This window comes from Caretta caretta, chromosome 5, assembly GCF_965140235.1.
Source record: "Caretta caretta isolate rCarCar2 chromosome 5, rCarCar1.hap1, whole genome shotgun sequence".
In the NCBI taxonomy this organism is placed as follows: domain Eukaryota; kingdom Metazoa; phylum Chordata; order Testudines; family Cheloniidae; genus Caretta; species Caretta caretta.
Genome location: NC_134210.1, coordinates 28,094,117 through 28,118,704, shown reverse-complemented (window position 1 = coordinate 28,118,704; position 24,588 = coordinate 28,094,117). Strand labels below are relative to the sequence as shown.

At 42.8% G+C, this 24,588-nt stretch overlaps 1 protein-coding gene across 3 annotated transcripts in view; it reads left to right on the top strand.

Annotated features, from left to right (window-relative positions):
* Positions 1 to 24,588, top strand: part of RICTOR (RPTOR independent companion of MTOR complex 2) — a 187,585-nt gene that overhangs the window by 150,312 nt on the left and 12,685 nt on the right. For all 3 annotated transcript variants that reach the window (XM_048849236.2, XM_048849237.2, XM_075128447.1), the window contains 7 exons: positions 6,094 to 6,186; positions 9,230 to 9,336; positions 10,950 to 11,179; positions 12,657 to 13,686; positions 18,501 to 18,678; positions 20,969 to 21,053; positions 22,456 to 22,689. In XM_048849236.2, coding sequence (XP_048705193.1) covers positions 6,094 to 6,186; positions 9,230 to 9,336; positions 10,950 to 11,179; positions 12,657 to 13,686; positions 18,501 to 18,678; positions 20,969 to 21,053; positions 22,456 to 22,689 — 1,957 coding nt within the window. The remainder of the gene's footprint in view (positions 1 to 6,093; positions 6,187 to 9,229; positions 9,337 to 10,949; positions 11,180 to 12,656; positions 13,687 to 18,500; positions 18,679 to 20,968; positions 21,054 to 22,455; positions 22,690 to 24,588) is intronic.

Here is a 24,588-nt window from a genome sequence, read left to right as displayed (position 1 = left end):
AAATTCTTAGAGTATAGGCCTTTACAGACAGGCCTGAATATCTATATCCTAACATCCAGCTCTGGGTGCCAACCATCAGGCCTTACTGAGCTGATATGATTTTAATATATGGGAGTCCCTGCCAAAGTTCGAGCCACTCCTCCCAGAGTGGGATAGGAAGGACTTTAAGGCATTGGTGGATGAGGGGGCGACGGCAGCCAAAGCTTCCCTGCAGGCAGTGTCAGACGCGGCGGATACGGTAGCTCGCTCGATGGCCTCTGCAATCTCCATGCACAGGGAGTCATGGCTCTTCCTGTCCAGGCTTTCGGGGGAGGTCCAGTCCCTCATGCAGGACCCGCCATTCAACGGGAAAGCCCTGTTCGCCGAACAGACAGACATCAGGCTGCACGGGATGAAAGACTCTCACACCACCCTGCAGACCTTGGGCCTGTGCGTCCCTCCAGCTAAGGACAAGGCCAAACCGCAGACGTCGGCTCACCCTGCACAGAGCAGATATGAGTCCCCTTTCAAGAGGCTGAGAGACCAAAATTGCCGGCCTCAACGACAGTCCCGCTTTGCTCCACAGCCTGGGCCCTCTAAGGTCAAGAGGCAGGGACAGAGGCGATTTTGACTATTTGCAGGGGGGCACCAGGGTAGTTGCCATGGAAACCCCTCTACTAATAAAGTTTGTGTTCGGCAACCGATTGTCTGCCTTCCGTGGCGAATGATCACAAATAACCTCAGACAGCTGGGTCCTCAACACCATTTCCAAGGGCTACATGTTGCAGTTGAGTTCACCCCTGCCCAACCACCTCCATCCCTGGTGGACTCAGGGGACCCAGAGCACATTCACCTCCTAGGTCAGGAGGTGGAACGACTACTACGCCTGGGGGCGGTGGAGAGAGTGCCAGTAGAATTCCAGGGCAGGGGCTTCTACTCCCGATTATTTCCTGATCCCAAAGACGAAAGGGGGTCTCAGGCCAATCCTAGATCTGCGGAATCTCAATTGGTTTATGGTCCGCTCTAAATTCCGCATGGTATCCCTGGCTTCTATTATCCCCTCCTTGGACCCGGGGGACTGGTACTCTGCCCTGGACCTTCAGGATGCATATTTCCACATCCATATTTTCAAAAGGCACAGGCACTTCCTCCTGTTCCTGGTGGGGCCCGACCACTACTAGTTCACAGTTCTCCCGTTTGTCCTATCCACGGCGCTCAGGGTATTCACAAAGTGTATGGTGGTGGTGGCAGCCTACCTTAGATGAGAAGGTGTCCAGATGTTCCCATATCTGGATGATTGGCTTCTCAAGGGAAACTCACGGTCTCAGATGAGGGCCCGTGTGGATCTGCTCCTGTCTACATGCTCCAATCTCGGCCTGTTGGTAAACGAGACCAAATCAATGCTGGTCCCGGTGCAGCACATAGAATTCATAGGGGCACTACTGGACTCCTTAAGGGCCACAGCCTCTCTCCCAGTGGGCAGGTTCGAAATCCTCAAAGGTCTCATCGCATCAGTCACGGCTTTTCCGGTGACAACAGCAAGGGCATGCCTTCAGATTCTGGGACACATGGTGGCGTGCACGTATGTGGTCCACCACGCCAGGCTCCGAATGAGGCCCCTCCAGCTATGGCTAGCCTCCCACTTCTCCCAGGCACGGGACGGCCTGGACAAGGTCCTCACGGTACCAACCCAGTAATTGCCTCCCTAGAATGGTGGTCCTCCCCAGGCAACATGCTCCAAGGGGTTCCTTTCCGGGAGACAGCCCCGTCAATAGACCTGGTGTCCGATGCGTCGGACTTGGGCCGGGGAGCCCACATAGGGAGCATGCAAACCCAAGGGATGTGTGGTCAACCTTGGACACGTCCCTCCATTCGTCACACAGTTTCATGGCAAGGTGGTCAGAGTCCTTACGGACAGCACCACCGCAATGTTCTACATCAACAGGCAAGGTGGGGCACAGTCCTCGGCCCTCTGCCGGGAAGCCCTGAGCCTGTGGGAGTTCTGTATAGCCCACAACATCTCCCTGAGGGCTTTCCACCTACCAGGCACCCGCAATACACAGGCCGATCGCCTCAGCAGGGCTTTTTCCCCCCATTACGAGTGGTCGCTCCCCACGGAGGTCACTCACCGGCTCTTTCAGGAGTGGGGAATTCTCCACATGGATCTGTTCGCGCCCCGCCAGAACCGGCGTTGCCCCCGGGTTTGTTCCAAGGCGGAGGTTGGGAAGGGACTCGATCTCAGATGCCTTCCTCCTGCAGTGGTTGGACCAGCTTTTCTATGCTTTTCCACCATTTTCCCCTTATAGGCAAAGTTCTAGAAAAAGTGAAAACAGACAAGGCACATCCTCATCGCCCCAGACTGGCCCCGTCAACATTGGTATGGGACCTTACTGGACCTGTTGGCGGCCCCTCCAAGGAGGTTGCCACTTCGCCCAGACCTCCTCTCCCAGAACGGGGGAGCCACCTCCTTCATCCCAATCTGGCTGCTTTCCGTCTGACAGCATGGCAGCTCAGTGGCTAGACAAGGAGGTGTTCTGAGGAAGTCAGGCGGGTCCTCCCAGAAAGTAGGAAGTTGTCCACATGCCGGACGTACCTGGCGAAGTGGTCCAGATTTTCCGGGGGAGCGGGGACTTCCCTCATTGTCCACACCACTCCAGTGTATCCTTGAGTGGCAACCGCCTCTGTCAGAGTACACTTGGCGGCCATATCGGCCTTCCACCCACCAGTGCAAGGGCACTCGGTCTTCTCCCATACTATGACCTCCCGCTTCCTGAGAGGCCTTGACCGTTCATTCCCGTATGCTAGATCCCCTGTACCGCAGTGGGACCTAAACCTGGTGGTGTCCCGCCTCACCGGGCCTCCCTTTGAACCCTTGGCCACATGTTCCTGGTCTCACCTCTCCTGGAAGATAGCTTTCCTTGTAGCAGTCTCGTCGGCCCGACGTGTCTCGGAGCTCAGGGCCTTGATCTCAGAACCTCCATATATGGTCTTCCACAAGGATAAGGTCCAACTTTGCCCATCCCCTGCATTCCTCCCAAAGGTGGTCTCCGCCTTCCATATGGAACAGGACATCTTCCTTCCCATGCTCTGTCCCAAGCCCCATTCCTCCAATGAGGAATGCCGCCTCCACACGCTCAACGTATGCAGGGCACTGGTCTTCTACCTGGTTCGTACTAAACTGTTCCGTAAATCCTCACAACTCTTCGTTACCTTGGCTGAGCGTATGAAGGGGCAGCCTATTTCCACCCAGCGCCTTTGTCGCTGGATCACCTCATGCATACGCACGTGCTATGATCTGGCAGGGGTTCCGTCACCACCGATCGTCAGGGCGCACTCAATGAGGGCTCAGGCCTTGTCGGCTGCCTATGTAGCCCATGTCCTTACCCAGGACATCTGTAGGGCTGCCACCTGGTCTTCAGTTCACACGTTCACTGCACACTATACGATCGTCTCCCAAACTAGGGATGATGCTGGGTTCGGCAGAGCAGTACTGTGTCCCAGGAACTCGTGAACTCCTACCCACCTCCAACAGATATAGCTTGGAATCACCTACTGTGGAATACACATGAGCAAGCACTCGAAGAAGAAAAGACAGTTACCTTTTCCGTAACTGGTGTTCTTCGAGATGTGTTGATCATGTCTATTCCACATCCCGCCCTCCTTCCCCTCTGTCAGAGTTGTCCTGCAAGAAGGAACCGAGGGTGGGGGGGAACTCGCAGCTCCCCGTTTAGCGCGATATAGAGGCACCACTCCAGGGGTTGCAGCGGTTACCCCTGTGAATTGAAAAATACTATTTCTTTTGTTTATCAATTTTTCAGTGCAAATATTCGTAATCAAAAATAATAATATAGAGTGAGCACTGTACACTTTGTATTCTGTGTTGTAATTGAAATCAATATATTTGAAAATGTAGAAAACATCCAAAAATATTTAAATAAATGATATTCTATTGTTTAACAGTATGTATAATCGCTGTTAATTTTTTTAATTACTTGGCAGCCCTAACTGAAAGTAAAAACAACTTTTCAAGTGTAATGTAACCCTTCTGGAATAACTGACTTGGATAACCTCTGTTTTGATCATCATTTGAACAGTCATTAAATGAAGATTCATAAAACTATGGACTTTCCAAATTTCAAAGAAGTTATATCTTGCAAGGACAATCTTTACCTGCATTCTGTCATCATGTGAAATTCTTCCCTGTTGTTGAAAACATCAGAGAAATATCTTTCAATCTGCTTCTTACAACTGATCATTCTGAATGGTCAGGACCGAAATAGGAAAGGCAAACACATCACCAATAAGAAATGCTTTCTGGAGAGTATATTTTAGCTGGATGAACACTATAAGCAATGATTAGTAAAGCTATGCTTTTGCTTTATGCATATAGAAAATATGGATTGAGAATTTTTGTTAAAACAAATGTGTATTTTAGGTCCATGAAAATGGAGAGAGAAATAAATAAGTCTTTTTTTCATTTTTAAAAATTAACTTGTAAACTTATCTTATAGAGTGAGTTTTATAGAATTGTTTAAATAAAATAACTTCAAGTGGAGGGTCAAATAATGCATTGAGTTAATTCAATGAATCCGTCCCCTTTTGAGACCTGAATTAAACTTGCATAATTCACTAACAATTATATTTGATGCTTTCACTCAAGCTGCTGGTGAGCCTCTGTCTGTTCATGTAATTAAAACCATCGCACAATTGGACAGAATGTGAAATTGTTGACAGTCTTTGTACAAAAGAGGCCCGAAACTCAGATAGTGACCGCACCAAAAGCAGGGGGAATGGTGTCTCAGCTTGGCGAGGGAAGGCAGTTGTGTTTTATGGCTGCGGGGAGGGAGGGAAATGAGGTCAGAAACTGCTGCAAAAAGTGAACAGTGGTCAGCTTTGCGGCGCTGACTCACCCCCTGGGAATGTGAGGTCGGAAGGCTATAAAGGTGCAAGACCTGGGCATTGTAAGCCCCTTTTTCCACACAGCAGGCAAGGCAGCACCCTCCGTCCCTCCCCAAGAGGTGGCAAATATCAGGTTGGTCTAGGACCTGTTGTGGGCATTGTGCTGGTTGCTCCTTTTTAAGGAAGGCTGGGAAGTAATTTTTCCTGCACCACCAGATTGGCCTTGTGGGGAAGGCAAAAAATCCTCACTCCACCAACAGGTGTCAGGGAGGACCTTTCCTGGTAAGAAGAAAAGGTGGTAGGCCTTATGTCGCAACTCATTTTGTAAGTGTGGGGCGGCTGTCCTATGCAGGTACTCCCTAGGGAAGGCATCCACTTACCAGATAAATGACCTGGTAAAGGACTAAAAAGGACGTGCTGGATAAAGGAACGGAATGGGGGAGGGGGCTTGGAGACTCCTATGATTGGTATGGCAGGGAGCCAAATCCTCTTGCCCCCCGTTCTTATAGCCAACCTTAACCCTCTACAAGTGGGGTGGATGGTAAGGTCCAAGCCATGGGTTGGCTGGGGGAACTTGGTTGGAAAATAAAGGGTGGCTGGTGGAAGCCCCGGGTAACAATTTGAATAAACATGGGTTTGCCTACACTGTACACTTTATCTGCCGGGTAATCCCATACATCTATATAATAAAGTTGTAGCCTGGTTAAAATCCATATCAAGTGTCTCCTGTCCTCCTTTTGGAATACCCAGACAACAGGGGGATTGTGATTAGGTTTGAAGTATGTTGGATTGAGCTCTGCTGGGGAGATTACATAATGCCATCCCTAAATAAAGATAATCATGCTATTAATCTCTGATTTGTAAATCATTTGGATATGAGGGAAAGGAAAAAGAATATACTAGGAATCTCTTTACCCTTTGAATTGTAAAACTGCAATGAGAAGGCTTTCCAATGGTGTAAAAGTAAGTATTAACATGTTGTATGCACTGACTACAGAATCATTTGCTCTTCTTTGGCAGATGAGGTAGTGTTAAGTTTATAATTTTCCTTCGGCATTTTTGGTGTTAATCAGTCAAAGTTTTTATATGCTGGAACTGTCCAATTTAAAGTGTGTGTATGTAAACATTTGTTAAAAGCTTCAGGAGAACCTGATGTATTAAAACTTTCAATATTTAGTCACTTTGAACTGAGTTTGTTTTGTTCTCGTCCTCTAGAGTGTTGTCCCAGATTTAAGTTACACTGTTCGTTCCCCGATGTTGGATAAGTGGGAAGGAATTAAACATCTGAAAGCAGCCCTTTGGGCCTTGGTTAGTAATAGAAATATCTGTCTATTGCTTTTCTTTCCTCTTATTTCTGCTGTAATTTTTCACATACTGAAATAATTAAGGAATTAGTTTTAAGTAAAAGTCGTTCACAAGACTTACTCTTCTGGTATCCTAGCTGGTCTTGCTGATGGAATACTATGCATTGCATGTGGCTCTTTAAAAAATCTTTGGTTTCAGAGTAGCAGCCGTATTAGTCTGCATCCGCAAAAAGAACAGGAATACTTGTGGCACCTTAGAGACTAACAAATTTATTTAAGCATAAGCTTTCGTGCATAGAATGGAACATATAGTAAAAAGATATATAGATAGATAGATACACACACACACTCCAATTTTTCATGTTCTCTGTAAGAGGCTAATTAGTTAAGATGAGCTGTTATCAGCAAGAGGAAAAAGAAAACCTTTTGTAGTGATAATCAAGATGGCCCATTTAGACAGTTGACAAGAAGGTGTGAGGATACTTAACATGAGGAAATAGATTCAATATGTGTAATGACCCAGCCACTCCCAGTCTCTCTTCAAACCCAAGTTAATGGTATCTAGTTTGCATATTAATTCAAGCTCAGCAGTTTCTCCTTGGAGCCTGTTTTTGAAGCTTTTCTGTTGCAAAATTGCCACCCTTAAATCTTTTACTGAGTGGCCAGAGAGGTTGAAGTGTTCTCCTACCGGTTTTTGAATGTTATGATTCCTGATGTCAGATTTGTGTCCATTTATTCTTTTGCGTAGAACTGTTCACACAAAGATGGACTACAAGCTATCAGGAACAGTATCACCGATAATGTCAGGGCAAACCTGGTGGCTGACCTTTGTGACTTTGTCCTCACCCACAACTGTTTCACATTTGGGGACAATATATATCTTCAAGTCAGCGGCACTGCTATGGTACCCGCATGGCCCCACAGTATGCCAACATTTTTATGGCTGACTTAGAACAACGCTTCCTTAGCTCTCGTCCCCTAATGCCCCTACTCTATTTGCACTACATTGATGACATCTTCTTCATCTGGACCCATGGAAAAGAAGCCCTTGAGGAATTCCACCATGATTTCAACAATTTCCATCTACCATCAACCTCAGCCTAGACCAAACCACACAAGTGGTCCATTTCCTGGACACTACTGTGCTAATAAACGATGGTCACATAACCACCACCCTATACCGGAAACCTACTGAAGTGAAAAAACAGATTAACAGAGCCAGAAGAGTACACAGAAGTTACCTACTACAGGACAGGCCCAATAAAGAAAATAACAGAACGCCACTAGCTGTCACCTTCAGCCCCCAACTAAAACCTCTCCAGCGCATCATCAAAAATTTACAACCTATCCTGAAAAATGATCCCTCACTCTCACAAATCTTGGGAGACAGACAAGTCCTCGCTTACAGACAGCCCCTCAACCTGAAGCAAATACTCTCCAGTAACCACACAGCAAAAACACTAATCCAGGAACCTATCCTTGCAACAAAGCCCAATGCCAACTCTGTCCACATGTTTATTCAAGTATCAGATGGGTAAAAGTGTTAGTCTGGATCTGTAAAAGCAGCAAAGAGTCCTGGGGCACCTTATAGACTAACAGACGTATTGGAGCATAAGCTTTCGTGGGTGAATACCCACTTTGTTGGATGCAACTGATGCATCCCACAAAGTGGGTATTCACCCACGAAAGTTTATGCTCCAATACGTCTGTTAGTTTATAAGGTGCCACAGGACTCTTTGCCATATTTATTCAAGTGACACCATCATAGAGCCTAATCACATTAGCCACGCAATCAGGGGCTGTTCACCTGCACATCTACCAGTGTGATATATGCAATCATGTGCCAGCAATGCTGTGTACATTGGCCAAACTGGACAGTCTCTACAGAAAAGAATAAATGGACACAAATCTGACATCAGGAATCATAACATTCAAAAACCGGTAGAAGAACACTTCAGCCTCTCTGGCCACTCAGTAAAAGATTTAAGGGTGGCAATTTTGCAACAGAAAAGCTTCAAAAACAGGCTCCAAGGAGAAACTGCTGAGCTTGAATTAATATGCAAACTAGATACCATTAACTTGGGTTTGAATAGAGACTGGGAGTGGCTGGGTTTACACATATTGAATCTATTTCCTCATGTTAAGTATCCTCACACCTTCTTGTCAACTGTCTAAATGGGCCATCTTGATTATCACTACAAAAGGTTTTCTTTTTCTCCTACTGATAATAGCTCATCTTAATTAATTAGCTTCTTACTCCACTTTTTCACATTCTCTGTACGTGTATATATGCATATCTTCTTACTATATGTTCCATTCTATGCATCCGATGAAGTGGGCTGTAGCCCACAAAAGCTTGTGCTCAAATAAATTTGTTAGTCTCTAAGGTGCCAGAAGTACTCCTGTTCTTTTTAAAAAATCATTATTACTCTTCACTTTTTTACAAAGCAAAAGAATGGACTGCCATAATGTAGCATGTATGGTAATATGTGTGGCTAATCTTCAGGGGATATGACTTGCTGTGACCTGCTTAGTGTCACCATCATTTTCCCAAAACATTTGAGGGGAGACATCGACTGGTGGGTTTGAACCTACCTGGTTCAATTGGCCCACTGGGGGGAGATAGAAGGGAAGTCTGAAATCCTTTTGGGGTGGAGCAGGAACAAAACTGGACATTAGTTTCATCATATATCATGGGTCTGTCTTCCCTCCCTCACCAATGTTTTTTTCTCTATGCCCCAGTCCAAGTTGACTATTGATGGGAACAAGTAAAGTGCCTGTATGATGAGCGGAAATGTAGGATTATCCTTGTTCTGTTATCCCAGAGCCCAAGGTGACATATGGTGCCCTGAGTCCTTCATTGCTCACAGATGAAAAATACCAGAAGGATTGGCTATCTGATCTTAAAAGTTAAAGGTTTGAAGTTATACTAAAATTGTGGCCAGGTGGCATTTCACCTTATTAGCATGCCAAGAGTTTTGTGGGCACCACTACAAATGACATCAGCAGTTAATTATATTTGATGGCAAATAACAACTTCATTCTAGGGAAATATCGGATCATCAAATTGGGGCCTTAACTTGCTTCAAGAAGAGAATGTGATTCCTGACATAATGGCACTTGCCCAGCACTGTGAAGTTCTGTCCATTAGGGGGTATGTATATCTAATTTTAAAATTAAAGTCTGAAAATAGTATTTCCTGACAAGCCTAAGATGTATAAAGATTTCTACTTTTGCTTACACTGGATGTCCTTTATTAAACATTGACAAAGTTTGAGAAATTTTCCAGGTCCTCTAAATAGGTCAAAAGTTTATTTGCAGGAAGTGTCATGGAAACTAGGTTAGGAAAAGGCCATCATGGAAGGCATTAATTTATTTATTTTTAAAGAAGCAAGTAAAATTTTTAGAAGTTCTTAAATCTATACCACTATTCTTTTTGATTTTTATTCAGTAATATTTGTACAAGATTTTAGGAGGAAACCGATAAAATGTATTTGGTCTCCAAAAGCCTATTATCACATTACCCCATAGACTCTTTGAATGTAATAGAAAATGAGAAAAACACAGTTAATATGTTGAGTTAAATGGATCCCATAGCAATTTTGTGGCAGCAGAGTGCATGCTAGTGGTTTTAGACTGTTTTGTTCCCTTGTTCCCCTCTGCTCCACCCACCCAGTCTGGTTTCTGCAACCTTGTCTCCTCCTCTACTCGTATTTTCTCTCTCTTCCCTTCCACCCCATTCCATTCCTCACCTTTCTGCATTTGAATCAGAACCACTGCTTCTGTTTCTCTATGTTACCTAGCTGCCAGCATGAGGAGCATTGAGAGGACAGGAGAGATGTCTCCCTTCTCTCAATTCCTGTGTGTGGCACCAGATTAGCCCCCATCTGGCAGGAAGAACAGTTGCAGTTCTGCTCAGTCCGCTGCAGCCATAATAAATCTCTATAGAGATTGGGTGAACTGAGAATTTTAGAAGGCTTATAACTTGGCCACATTTGGCTGAATTTTCACAAGGACAGCAAAAGGCATATCCCTAACATCAGTACATCTCTTTGCATAATTTCATGTTCCTGTGCCAAAGCATGGACATGCTATAGCTTCTGCTTAAAATGGTCATTTTTTAACATTGGCAAATGACATTTTCCCCTAAACTTGTTTTTGGAATATTATCTGAAACTTCAGGAAAAGAAACCACACACCCACCAAAAAAACAAAAACAGAAAACAACCCACAACGAGCAGCAGTCTGAGGCAGATACTCAACACAGAAAATTTCAGCCCTAACAGTTAGTTTGTCATAGTTATAAACAACTGAAAAAGCGGTCTTATAATGTAAAGTGTTAGGCTACCGGTTCAGCCTATAATTTTCTATTACTGTATTTCTTGTTACATGGGCAGTTTCTTACCTTTTGTTTAGTTCTGTACCGTAAAACAAACAGGAAGTATGAATTGGTTAACATTGCTGTAAGAACCTTAACTTTAGCCTTTCCTGATTAACTTTTTAAAACTGTGGAATATTAACATTGTACTACACAAGGTTTTTTTTCTCCATTTTATAAATTTAATGTGTAGTTGTTACCTGTACGACACTTGCTCTGATTTGTTTTTCCATTAGATAGAACAAAAAAAGCTACTCAACTGGTTTGCAAGGTCTATCTATATTGGATTATCTTGCAACTTTGTTTCCTCTTAAAAATCAAATGTATGTTTGAGTAACTCAGATCTATTGATTAAATCACATTATTGTTACTGTTTTTATTAAATACAGAACCTGTGTCTACGTGCTTGGTTTAATAGCCAAAACTAAACAAGGTTGTGACATTCTGAAGCAGCACAATTGGGATGCAGTGAGGCACAGTCGTAGACAGCTGTGGCCAGTAGTCCCCGATGACATGGAGCAACTCTGCAATGAACTCTCTTCTATACCCAGCACTCTTAGCTTGAACTCGGGGTCCACCAGTTCTAGGCATAACAGTGAAAGTGAATCTGCACCATCAAGTAAGCATAACTAGAATTAATGATACAGTGGTAAATATTTCCTTGTAAGTTTTCAAAACAACGTCTAGAAAATGTTTTTGTATGTACAGTATTATTATACCTATAACCTTGGTGTAAACTTTCTAGGCTTAATAATAATAATACATTCATTTTGTGACCAATATTGGGAATTTAAATCTGCTGCTAAACATACTTTATTTAGACATCTTTAAATAGCTCTAAAGAATGCAGCATTGCTGATTGAAGGTTAGTCTGAGGTTAAGTATTAAATACAATAATGTAGCTATGTCTTTGAAATGATGAAATGCATCCGATGAAGTGAGCTGTAGCTCACGAAAGCTTATGCTCAAATAGATTTGTTAGTCTCTAAGGTGCCACAAGTACTCCTTTTCTTTTTAAAGAAATCTTTAACATATAAAGGATTTTGTAAAAGATAAGTAACCTGACAAACCAGGATTTGAAAAGATGGTTTCCTTTTCTGATGGGCACAGAAACTAGTATATGCAAGTACTGCATGTTGCAGAAATTGAAACAAAAGCATAGTAATACTTACTGCTATTGTCATTGTAAACACCAAAGGAAATGATTATTTTCAATAGCCTGTGAGGAATTTAGTAACACAAGTCCCATTGCATTTCAGTGAGACTTGTATGCCTAAATCCTTTAGATGTGACGCCTTCAGTTGTCAGGTTACTTGCCTTACTTTTTTTTTAAAGAAATTGTACATATTGACAGGCAAAAGGATATCCTAGAAAATTTGTGACAGGCAGCTCTTTTTAAGCAATTGTTCTGTAGATCATAAGATTCAATAATTATGGTCATCAGGAATAAACAAACAGTGTAGGTTGGGAGATCACAAAAATGTAATTCTCAAAGTGTTAGCAGATGCATACGTGCAGAGAAAATACCTTTCAAAACCCTTGAAATAGCTGGTTGGTTTTTTGGTTTTTGTTCCCCTTTTATGAAGACTAAAATTTCTGGTGCAGGTGGCTATCTAGCTTATGCTCAAAACTCATATTTGTACAAACCATTTAGGCATCCACATTTTAAAAATGTCATATGAGGAAATGAACAAAATTCGAATGAATAGTAAAGGTGAAATCAAGCTGTGTAATTCAGATTTTAGGTTTCATGCAGCTTCTATTAACAAAGAATGTAACTACAGTTTGTTTTCATGGAAATTTCTTAGCGTTGGCTCTAGGTGGAATTAACAGCCATCTTTTCCAAAGCACAAAACTAAGAAAGGGCAAGGGAAGGGGATTGTTTTCTAAGCAGGAAACAAATGCTCATTTAAAATGTGATTTGTGCATCATAACGTACATGTGTACTTCTTTTTGTTTTAGAATTATTAAATGTATTTACCTGATCTTGCTGTGTATCAAGTTCCAATAATTTTTCAGTAGGTTTTTTACAGTTTAGTTGCTACACTTTCTGGAAATACCAGCATTCCGCAATAAGAATCCTTATTTAATTTCAGGTATGTTTATCATGGAGGATGACCGGTTTGGCAGTACTTCCACTAGCACATTTTTCCTAGATATCAGTGAGGATGCAGAACAAACATTTTCTGACAAACCTGGACCCTTAAAGGATAAGGATCGTAGTCCTTTTCCCTTTTTTGCTTCCAGCAGACTTGTGAAGAATCGCATCCTAAATTCACTTACTCTGCCTAATAAAAAACATAGAAGTAGCAGCGATCCTAAAGGAGGCAAACTGTCATCATCAGACAGTAAGTCAGGCTTGAGGCGAAATCGTACAGTAACAGAGCCTTCCAGTAGTATAGACTTTACTCCTGGGGATGTATTCACTCCTGGGTTCAAAGTTCCTAAAATCCATACTTTACGCTTAGAAACTTCATTTGTTGGGAGCAAGCACATGGAAGATACAGGTAGTACCCCAAGTATTGGAGAAAATGATCTAAAGCTGCCAAAAGGTCTTGGAAATGAAAATCACAGGGAACACACAAGCAGAGAGAGACTAATAGGAGATGGTTCTACACAAACACATTTCAAGAGTCGTAGCTTAAGTTTTAATACGGATACCACAACAAGTGGCATAAGCTCAATGAGCTCAAGTCCGTCAAGGGAGACGATGGGTGTGGACACTACAAATGTAGACACTGACTGTGGAAGTTTGAGTACTGTGGTAAGTACAAAAACAGTTAAGACAAGCCACTGTTCAACTCCGCAATCTAACCACCTGCCTCTTTCAAAATCAATTTCTGTATCCCTGGTGCCGCCGGGGTCTTCTCATACACTTCCTCGAAGAGCACAGTCCCTTAAAGCTCCTTCTCTTGCTACCATAAAGAGTCTTGCTGACTACAACTTTAGTTATACAAGTTCTCGAGATGCCTTCGGCTACGCTACATTGAAACGCTTACAGCAGCAAAGGATGCATCCTTCACTGTCGCATTCAGAAGCCTTAGCATCTCCAGCAAAGGATGTGCTGTTTACTGACGCTATTACCATGAAGTCTGGGAGCCTGGATTCTCGGCTAACGCCAAGCAGGTAAGAGACATCCATGCTAACTTATTATTTCACAAGCATATCTGCAAATTAATTTTTTTTTCTCATGAAAATTACTTCTTCAGTTTTCTGCTAATGATAGGTAACATTCAATGCCTAATGATCTGCAAGTCCTTTGGAAGAAGTGTAACTGTGTTAAGGAATAATTAATCAACTAGGGATCTGAACTTCCTAGTTGCTGTTCTAAAAGGCCCAGCACACATAACTGTCTTCATTTCCTCTCTGCCAGGTAGATCAGGCACAGGACCAACTATTTTCTTATTTACCTTGGTGTTTTTTCCCTTTTAACTTTTTTGGTAGGTTTTTGTTTTGTTTTTGTTTTTTAATAAATACTAATATTACTTAAGCTGAAATAATAATGATTCAGGCTGATCTCCCTAGGCTCATGCAAGGAGAACAAACAGTGTTTTATTTTCTTGAGTTTCTCAGAGTTTCACTTACTGAGATTTTAAACTGAGAGCACTACCTCTGGATTAGACCTGGATTAAGTCCAGCACAGGGAGACACTAGGTGAAATTCTTGCCCCACTGAAGTCAATAGGAGTTTTGTCACTGACTTCATTGGGTCCAGAATTTCATCCGTGGGACCCATTTTTAGAGAAAGTCAATGTCTCCTTTATATGAGTGTGATATCAGGCATACTGAAGCAACGATTAGGCCATTACATAAAATGCTTGTCTCATGACATTGACAGTCTTGCCTTTGCTAGAGAGAAACCACCAGCTGCTGAAGTCCCAGCACACGCCCCCTTTTTATCAGGTCACGGTCCCTGGACTCGGTTTCCAGAGTTTTCTCTTTTGTGTTAGTCTTTGACTACTGTTGTCTCAGATTTGAGATTGCTTCTGGCAGGGAGAAGGAGTTTTCTAGCTCTGTTTCTTGGTCCATCTCCCCCCTCTCCCTTCAACACACACATCCTTCCACCAGCATACTGGTTGATGTGAGAGAAAGGGGAGAGATTACCATAGCTGTTTCTTCTCTGGAGCCTCCTGGCTGCTGCACAGGAGGCAGGCATCTGCTGCCTGTCTCTGTTGCTCATTGCTTTCTCAAGCAGCAGCAGCAGCATGAAATAGGACATATTTGACTTTCTCATATGTTCTAAATTGAAGTGCACAGTTTTGAAAATCTTGATCTTATGATAGGATATGGTCCTTGTTTAGTCAAATGTAATTCGAGAGATGCTTAGTGCCCGCAACTTCCCTTTAAGTTATGATTACTGAGCATTTTTCAGGTCATGCCCCAAATCATCATATAAGCTCTCACCTGTTTTGTTGTTATACCAATAAAATAAAAACCAGCAGGGTCTTAAAGGGGAAAAGGCAAAATGCCACATTTATTGTGAATACAGAAAGAATCATACTAAGCAGTTAGTTATAGCTATAATATTCCATTCAATTTCATATTTATTCACACACACGTGCACACACACACACACACACGCACGTTCTGCAAGGTTGTTATCATAGTTACCAGCCTTAGAGTTGCGCATGCCAAGCCGCTGGCCAGGTGGCCTGGACACGAGGAGAGAGCAGGGCCTTGTCAGATGCACATCCGATGCTCCTGGAAGTTGGTTTGAAGAATCAGACCCCCAAAGTTCTCACTTTCTAGAGTCCATTTTTATAGGAATTTATTCCTATGCCAGTCTATGGGAATTGCTTCATCATGCTGTTGCTGAATCAATCAGCAGATGGCACATTCCTGATGGCTCCGTGCTGCCAGATGTTATCTTGTTCTTCGGTTCTCCCATCCTTGAGGCTGTTGGGTGGATTCCAGTCTGCCTTCTGGGGGGTCCTCTGGTTGTTTCCACTTGATGCCTTCTTCGCCAATGGACACTGGATTCTTAGGCTGGCACCTCCCTGATCATTCATTTATTATCCACACCAAGCATCCATCCACATACATCCTCAATCTCTATTTTAATCACAATTGTTAACAAAGCGAGATAAATACAACAAAAGGGCGGGGAGTCTCTGTGTGCTCTTTCTGTTGTTACAGTGTATTGCTCTGAGAACAGACTCTGTCTTAGAATGTACTAACACAATTAGCAGCTTCCAAGTTTCACACAGAGAGGGAGAGAAGCAGTACCAAAAACCAAGAGACCTCTTAATTAGTAAAACCCTGGAATTTAAACTATGGGGAATCAAATTCATTTGTGATTTTAATATAGAACTTCTTTAATATGATCCGACATTATTACTTACTAGATCTCAGGAAAATGTCCTCATTCTTTACCTACACTAGTGTTTTTTCTTCTGGTCTTTCCCTGAGAAAAATAAAGTTCATAGGTTAATATTAAATTCGTAGCACTGCAGTTGAAAATGAGGAAAATAGTGGCAAATAGGTGTCATTAGAACATTTAAAGTGGTATGGCTGTTTTGTGGTGTTCACTCATTGTAAAAAGTAGTTGTCTAGGTCTAGATTAATGGCATGAATTTTTTTCTGCATCAGTTGCCATTCTAATTAGTGCTGATACACAGAGATAGTAGAATAAGTTATCAAGAATAAAATCCAGTTCTCCTACCTGCTTTAACCATGAGACCAGCAAATGAAGCACTGGTGCTACAGATGATCTCCTTCACTACACAACCCTGATTCATGTATACTGAGTGTACCAGGGGTCCTGTGAAAAAAGTAGTATTTGATCATGTAACTAAAGATTGAGTATGCACACAAGGGGACTGAATTAAGGTTGAACAGGTAATCTTAATTGTCCTATTTCCTAAGCTCTGAGTGCTTGACTTGGCAAACAATGTTCTTTTAACATAGTTTTTGTATTTAATTTCCTATGTTTTTAAAAAACAAATGGGAAAGGGGGGGAAAAAGAAATTTAATTATATGGCATAATATTGACCCCCCCCCTCCCCCATGGGTCATTGGTGGGGTTGAGACCTTTAGATCCACCACATACCTCTGCCACTTGAGCTAACAGAGTAACTAATAGGTGTTAGTAGGTTGTCCTCTATGTGGACCAGTACTAAAGGGGAATGAGAGAGACAGTTTGCCATATATTTGCTGACAGCAGGGGGATGGGGAGACTCTGGAATCTTGGGTTCTGTTCCAAGATCTGTAGGGGGAGTGCTCTAGTGGGCACAGACTCTTCTTCGCATTCCCTCAAAACATGTCCCCCTTCTGCCCCATGCCCTCCAACATGTTCTTGTCTCTTCCCCACCCCTCCCAGTCCTCCCGTTCTTCCATAGCCACTCCCAGTCTCCATTCCTCAAAACTCTCATCCCATTGATCAGTCAGTCCCGTTCTCCGCTGCTTGGCACATCATATGATCTCTTTCTCCCCACTCACCCAGTCCTGCCTCCTGCATACACTATCATCACTGGCTCCCAGTCCCAAGCCCCGCATTGGTTCATCTCATTGTGCCCTTCAGCCCCAACTCCTGTCTGTTTTTTTCCAGCCAGTACCAGTTTTTGCCCTGCATTCTGGCTCTTTATCAGATCTGTCTCCCACCCCACTGGCTTTCAGTCCCAGTCTTTTGCATAGCCAGTTCCGGACTTCCCCGTCCCAATTTCCCTCTCCTCCTCTCACCAATGCCAGTCCACCCTCCCAGGTTCCTTGTCCCCATTTCTTCCATTCTCCATCCTTGGGTACAGATCTTGTCCCCTCTGCATTCAGTTCAGGTGTTTTTTTCCTCCAGTCTTCCTGAGCCCATCCAGGGTAGGGAAATCATTAAGCACATAGGAGAAAGAGTCCCTGCTCTTAGTTCTAATGCCCAGACCTGGAATGGCCTGCAGCAGCCCAGAGCTGCAATTGTAGGAAGAGATCTGCTCAGCACCAGGAACATGCCTAGTGAAGACAGAATCTTTAGAGAATTTAGCCCAGGGGTGTGCAAACGTTTTGGCCTGAGGGCCACATCTGGGTGGGGAAATTGCATGCAGGGTCACGAATGTAGGGCTGGGGCGGGGTGTGGGAGGGGGTGCTGTGTGCAGGAAGGGGCTCAGGGCAAGGGGTTGGGTGCGGGGTGTACAAGGGGGCTCAGGGCAGGGGGTTGGGGTGCAGGAGGGGTTGGTGGTGCAGACTCTAGCCCGGCTCCGCTTACCTGGAGCGGCTCCGGGGTGGCAGCGGCATGCACCGGGGCCAGGGCAGGTTCCCTGCTTGCCCTGGCCCTGTGCCACTCCTGGAAGCGGCCAGCACCATGTCCCTGCAGCCCCTGGGGGAGGGGGACAGAGGGCTCCACGCGCTGCCGTCGCCTGTGGGTACCTCCCCCGAAGCTCCCATTGGCTGCGGTTCCCCGTTCCTGGTCAATGGGAGCTGCGGGGCCCGTGGCACCACGGGGGTGGCAATCCCGCGGACCGTAGTTTGCCCACCCCTGATTTAGCCACTGAAATCTGAAATCTCTGTTGAGCATATGTGAAATGTGATTTTTTTCCATCCTGAGGCTTGTAAGTTGGCAAATTCGAACAGATATCAAAAGTCACATCCTTGGCACAGAGGCAAGACCTTGCCAGATTTCAAGTCCTTTCCCCAAATCATGGGGATGCTAGTTTCCCAAATAAAGATTGTCAGAAATTTTTTAACATTGGCAAAATGTATATATCCTTGACCTTGTTCTTGGAAATAGATAAACTATTTTGGCTGAAATTTCTTTTGGAAAATTTCAACCTGAAGAGACACCTAGCATGGAAAAGTTAAGCCCAAGTGGTTAAAGTTTGGCCAAGTCATAAGTAACAGGAAATGGGGTCATATATTGGGATGTGTTTGGCAACCTTAACAGCTCCCACCTATAGATGCAGAATCTAAAAAGGAGTGATTGTCAGAAGTTTGTCATTTGTTCTTTTAATTATGTTACAGGTTCATGAAAGCTTTAAGTTATGCCTCACTAGATAAAGAAGATTTATTAAGCCCTATTAACCAAAACACACTGCAGCGTTCCTCCTCTGTTCGGTCCATGGTGTCCAATGCTACATATGGTAGTACTGATGATTACATTGGCCTTGCTCTCCCAGTGGATATCAATGAAATATTTCAGGTATGTACACAGCAATGTGTTTAACTGATGTACAGAATAAAAATGAGTTTGCATTTATTTTCATGAGTAATGGCAAAACTTCCCCCACTGATTCAGGATTCTGTTAGGATATGTGAAATTCTCATCTACTTCAGTGAGAAGATCTACATATGTAGGAATATCAGGATACTGAAATTTCTGAGTTGGACACGTTTCTGAACTGGGGACACTTTCCTACCATTGTTGTTTACAAAAAAGTTCCAATTAGTTGTAGTGACATGATTTTGGAAGGGTGTTCTTCATTTAAGTTACCTGTTCTTAGACTAAATGCTAGTGAATTAAAGTAGAAAACCTATGCTTCTTGTGGTTGAAATCTCAGCAGTCGCTAACAGCTACGTATGTGATATTACTTTGTAGTTCATTACAATAGGACTTCCTGTTGACATTGTTTTATACTAATGGCATAATTGATCATTTTGCACCCCCTACATCTGCACTTGATCTTCCCTCTTTCTGCCACTCCCAGTGCACTCCCCTCATTAAATAACTACTGCTTCATTTCTCTTCTCCTCTACATGCTCTCTCGCCTGTTTCTCTTCTCTAATCCTTTGTAAGTCCTCTGCGATTTCATTTCTCCTCTGCTCCACTTATTTGTTTTCACTACTGGCCAACTTAAAGAGGCTCTTCCATGTCCTTATCCTCTTTGATCTACTGATAGCCTGTCACTTCCCCCTCTTTTAACATTCACTTGACTGTTTCTCTGCCTTTCTCATCAAACTCTCCTTCAGCAGAATTTTCCTCATTGGCTTCACCTCCTCTTTGTTGGTGGTGTTCAAGGTTTTGTCCCTGGCCCCCTCCTCTTACTGCACGCTTTTCCTAGGTAAACTTTTTCTTTTAAGACCTGCCATCTCTCTGCTGGTGATTCCCAAATCTAACTTTGTATCCCTTCAGTAATGTTCTGCAACTTTCTCTACCCATACACATACCTAAATAGCTATACAGATGATAACATACAATTATGGACATCAAGCTGCCAGCCAGCTCAAAACAACTATAGTGCAATGTGGAACTCTGTTCATCCCCAAAGCCCTCTTCCTCATTTCTGTTAATAATTGCACCAATCTCCCTGTTACCCTGCTTCACAAACTGGATGGAATTTTTTTTACCGTACTCTTCAGTGCACACATTCAGACTTGATAAATCCGGCCAATTCTTTCCTACTATTTGTACAGCATCTAACATGATGGGGCCCTTATCCTGACGGAGTTCTGTAAGTGCTACTGTAATCTAAGTAATGAATAATTTATCTTCAAAGTGTGACCCATCTTCTACACCCCTAGTGCTAAAAAACCCGATTGATGCCATGGCTATATTACTCTCCTATCCAGCATGCTGTATCTAAAATAATTTTCCTTGAATGTCCCTCACTCTTTGCTTTTCTGCACTCTTTTCTGATCATTTTTCATCATATTCAAACTCACGCATTCTCATCATCTTGGCTGCAGATACCACTGCTTGTGCCTAGTTCTTCATTCCCTATCCTGACTTCCAGCTCAGCGCACCTAGCTATTCCTAGGGGAGTATAGAATATCCTCTGATCCTGTGTGATGCAGTTTCAGTCCTCCTTCAAATTCCTGCTCATGACTCACTTTGGTTAGACTTTCAGTACTGATCTCTCACCAATATTGCCTAATTCCATTAAATTTATCATATAATATATTAATATATAATATATAAAAACTATGTACACAGAGGAAAAAACAAAGAACTAATAAGATAGTAACTACATACAGTAATTTATTCCTTGATTTTTACTGTTGTAATCCTCCTTTCAACATTTCCTTTCACCCTCTACCATTAGTTGTTTTGCCATACATAAGGGCTTGTCTACATGGGCGGGGGGAGGGGGAAGCCTACAGTAGCTGGTAGTGCGGAGTAGATATGCTACACTAACTTCCGACGTGGACACTCTCTGGGGTCTCTGCACACTAACTTCCCCATGTAATCAAGCCCTTACTTGCATCTTAAACTCCATTGAGCAGAGATCTGTCTTTAAAGCACCTTTCACATGTATGATATTGTAGAAATATTTGTAGGTGCAGCAAATGATATAATCTTCAGGTTATTGTGTGCACTTTGTCTGTTGGCTATATAGATTATAAAAACGTAACTAATTACGATCATCTTGTTTTGTAAGCTTCAGTTTCCAGCTGTTCAATAAAATCTAAAAAAAATTCTGCATATTAGTTCAAAGATCCTTTATTGACTTTCTTGAAACACTTTTGCATAACTTTCATTTAAAATGTTTCAGGTTAAGGAGACTCCTTATTTCCAAAAGAAAACCATGCCTCCATTTGATGACCGTGGAACTAGAGTCCTTGCATCTGGTGTAGGAGGTAGTTGTTTTTTCTTTTCAATACCATTTAACTATATAGCTTGACTTTACCATACTTTTTTTTTCCTTACCCTTCTTGAAAAAGTTATTCTTAGCTGTTCAGTTTTGAGGACTGAATTTAGATTTTTCAGGATAACGGAGCATTGGCCCCTTATCAGATCTTGCTTGCAAGGTGTCCGGGTCTTGCTTGGAAGCAAGATAACAGACCAGGGAAATGAACTAGAGCCCAAATGAGAAACAACTGATCATGATGGGTTAGAGAAAGCAAACTAACTGTAAACCAGGCAGAAATTCTCTCCCGCATTGATAGTAAGGTATGTCTCCGCCAATTGTTGCTCACTGTTTGTAACCTGGAAGATTGGTTAGATTCCCGTTTCCTCTGGATGATCATCTTTGCCTGCTTGGTAACCTGACTTTCTTGCCATAAGCATATTCAACCACTGTCTCATGATCTTCTCTGACTACTTTTGTATTTCCTGGTGGTGTTGACCTACAAAGCCTTACCGCTTGTGATTTTTCTACTGAAATACCACCTCTCTCCTTGTGACATATTGTAACAATTGAAATCAGCAAGGGCGCTTGAGCTGGACACCCCACCCTACTCCAGTATGGTGTAAAAGATGGTGTTCTTTTGATGTAAAAGATGGTGGATATCATGTTTTCTTTGGGAATGTGTTTCCCTCTTAGTCCAAAATAGTCAGAATCCACTGACCTTCAGGACTCACTGCAAGACACATGTTTGTTTTTTAAAGAGCTACTGAAGAAAGAAATATTGTTAGTGGCAATGTAAAGGGAAAGTGGGGGATTTGGTTTATTTTTGGGCTTCCTAGTTATTTAATGTTATGGGGTTGCTTTTCTTCTTTGTTGTAATTTTAACTGTATGTCAGCAGCACTTGCAGTGTCTTGGTAAGTTTTGTGGTTGTCAAACTTGTCACATACAAAAACTATTATACAAAACATTTTGATTGCATACATCAGTTTGTTGCACCCGTAAAAGAGAAGGTCAAATACCAGATTCTATTTTTGTATATTGAGTTTATACCAAAGTTTCATTCTTTTATTTTGAAAGGGAGTCAATATTTATTATGTATATTTTGAAATAGATTAATTATTGGCTGTGTATATATTCTTCAGTTTGAATGTGCAATTGAATTTATGGATGTATTAATTTTGCAATATTTTGACTGTCTTACTCATAAAGAAATTGAGGTTGTATGGGATGTTGAGATTTATTACAGAAAGGAAATCAGGGTTTTAATACTAACAACTCTTCTTGGAGATACCCCACTTCCCAACTAAAAATATTTTGTTGTTTTTTGGCTAATTTTAAAAGGAATTTAATTAAAAGAATGTAATCTTAACTTTGATCTTGCTTTTTCTGATTTCTAATTGTGTGTCTACAGGCCATCCATCTGGGACTGCGGATGTTGTCAAAAGTCCCTTCCAAATGCTTAGACAGCAGATCAGCCTCACAGAGATAATGAATACAAGTCGTTCAGATGCCTCGCAGTTTTTAGAAAACACAGAAGACACTGGGTTACAGGAGCACACAGATGATAACTGCCTTTATTGTGTCTGTATCCAGATGCTGGGATACCAGCATAATAACAGAGTGAACCCTGCATATAGTCATACAGGTTAGTTTGCCTCCATTACTATCTGCTTTTGCTTATGATTCAATGGGATTTATAGAAATGCTGAATAAAAATACTAATGTAGTCTGTTGTGAAGATGAACAAAAATAATACATCCTTTTTAATGGCTATGCTGTCTTTGTATAGCACTAAAATCTTGTGCAATCAGCAGTGATATTTCTAGATGGTAATTTCCCAATTTTCTGCATCTTCTGTTGGTGTTCATGCAACTGTGTGCATACATTCTTTTTCTAATTTTTTTTAAAAAGCTCACCAAAGAACGTTATTTAAAATGTGCAAGTTTGAAACCTAATTCAAGCCTGCACATAGATCAGCATGCAGAAAACTGAGACTCACTTTCAAACCAACTGGGAAAAAAAATAGTTTTTTCCATGTCAGACAATATGTATGTTAAAATGGAAATAACCAGTTTATGCTTGAGGAGTCTGTCCGAGAAGAGATGTAGTGAACAGAAGTCCAGTGGAATTATGCTGGTGTAAAACTGGAGTAATGCCTCAGTTCTCCATCTGTTAAAATAGCTTAACACTTCCTTTTTCTGCAGTCCAGCCTCTCCCACAATTCTGATACATATGGGCTGTTTGCTTTCTGCCTTCCGTTTCCAGAGGCAGTTCAGTGCTGTAACATAGCCCCTTCTGGTCACATCCCATTTTCTAGCTTGGTGCAGATCTTCTGCTTCCACAGCAGCAGTTCATAGGCAATTCACTTTGCCCTCAACCATTTCTTTGCCAGCTTTCATTTTAATAATTTTTCAGGTAGTTGTGAGCTTTTACTCTCCTTCCTCCTCCGATCAGGTAAAAAGCAATGTAGTGGTATCTGCCACCAGGATCTGGCCATTACCTTGCCGGTACAGGCATGACGGAGCACTCCTTCGAACATCAAGCTAAATCTGTGTGAGGCATCATTTACAGGCTCTTCAAAGGGCCTGTTCATAGCCAGCCGACCCTCATGCTGCCAAGGCCTGGGATTTAGTCAGACAGTCTTATTGGGTCCCTCTTTACCCCAAGGAGCCATGACTTAAATGCAGAAAAGCCTGATCAGGAGTCTCAGAGCATATTGAGGAGAGAATCAAAGGACGGGGAGGACACCATCTGGCCAGCCCAAGGGGTAAATCTTAGGGCATACCAAGGTCAGAAGAGGAAACCATTAAGCAGCACCATGACCTATTCTTCTGTTCCCCACCAGATGTTAAAGTGAGTCCTAAGGTTTCTGGGGAAAGAAGTAAGACCATATGCAGCTCCGCTTCTTCTCAACACAAGTCTGGGGATTCTAGCAATGAGACCCCATCCTCCAGGAAGAGGGAGTGGAACCCGGAGCGGGAGAACAGAGAGGGAGATCTATTCAGATCGCTTAAGATAGAATCATAGAATATCAGGGTTGGAAGGGACCCCAGGAGGTTATCTAGTCCAACCCCCTGCTCAAAAGCAGGACCAATCCCCAATTAAATCATCCCAGCCAGGGCTTTGTCAAGCCTGACCTTAAAAACTTCTAAGGAAGGAGATTCCACCACCTCCCTAGGCAACGCATTCCAGTGTTTCACCACCCTCCTAGTGAAAAAGTTTTTCCTAATATCCAACCTAAACCTCCCCCACTGCAACTTGAGACCATTAGTCCTTGTCCTGTCCTCTTCTACCACTGAGAATAGTCTAGAACCATCCTCTCTGGAACCACCTCTCAGGTAGTTGAAAGCAGCTATCAAATCCCCCCTCATTCTTCTCTTCTGCAAACTAAACAATCCCAGTTCCCTCAGCCTCTCCTCATAAGTCATGTGTTCCAGACCCCTAATCATTTTTGTTGCCCTTCGCTGGACCCTTTCCAATTTATCCACATCCTTCTTGAAGTGTGGGGCCCAAAACTGGACACAGTACTCCAGATGAGGCCTCA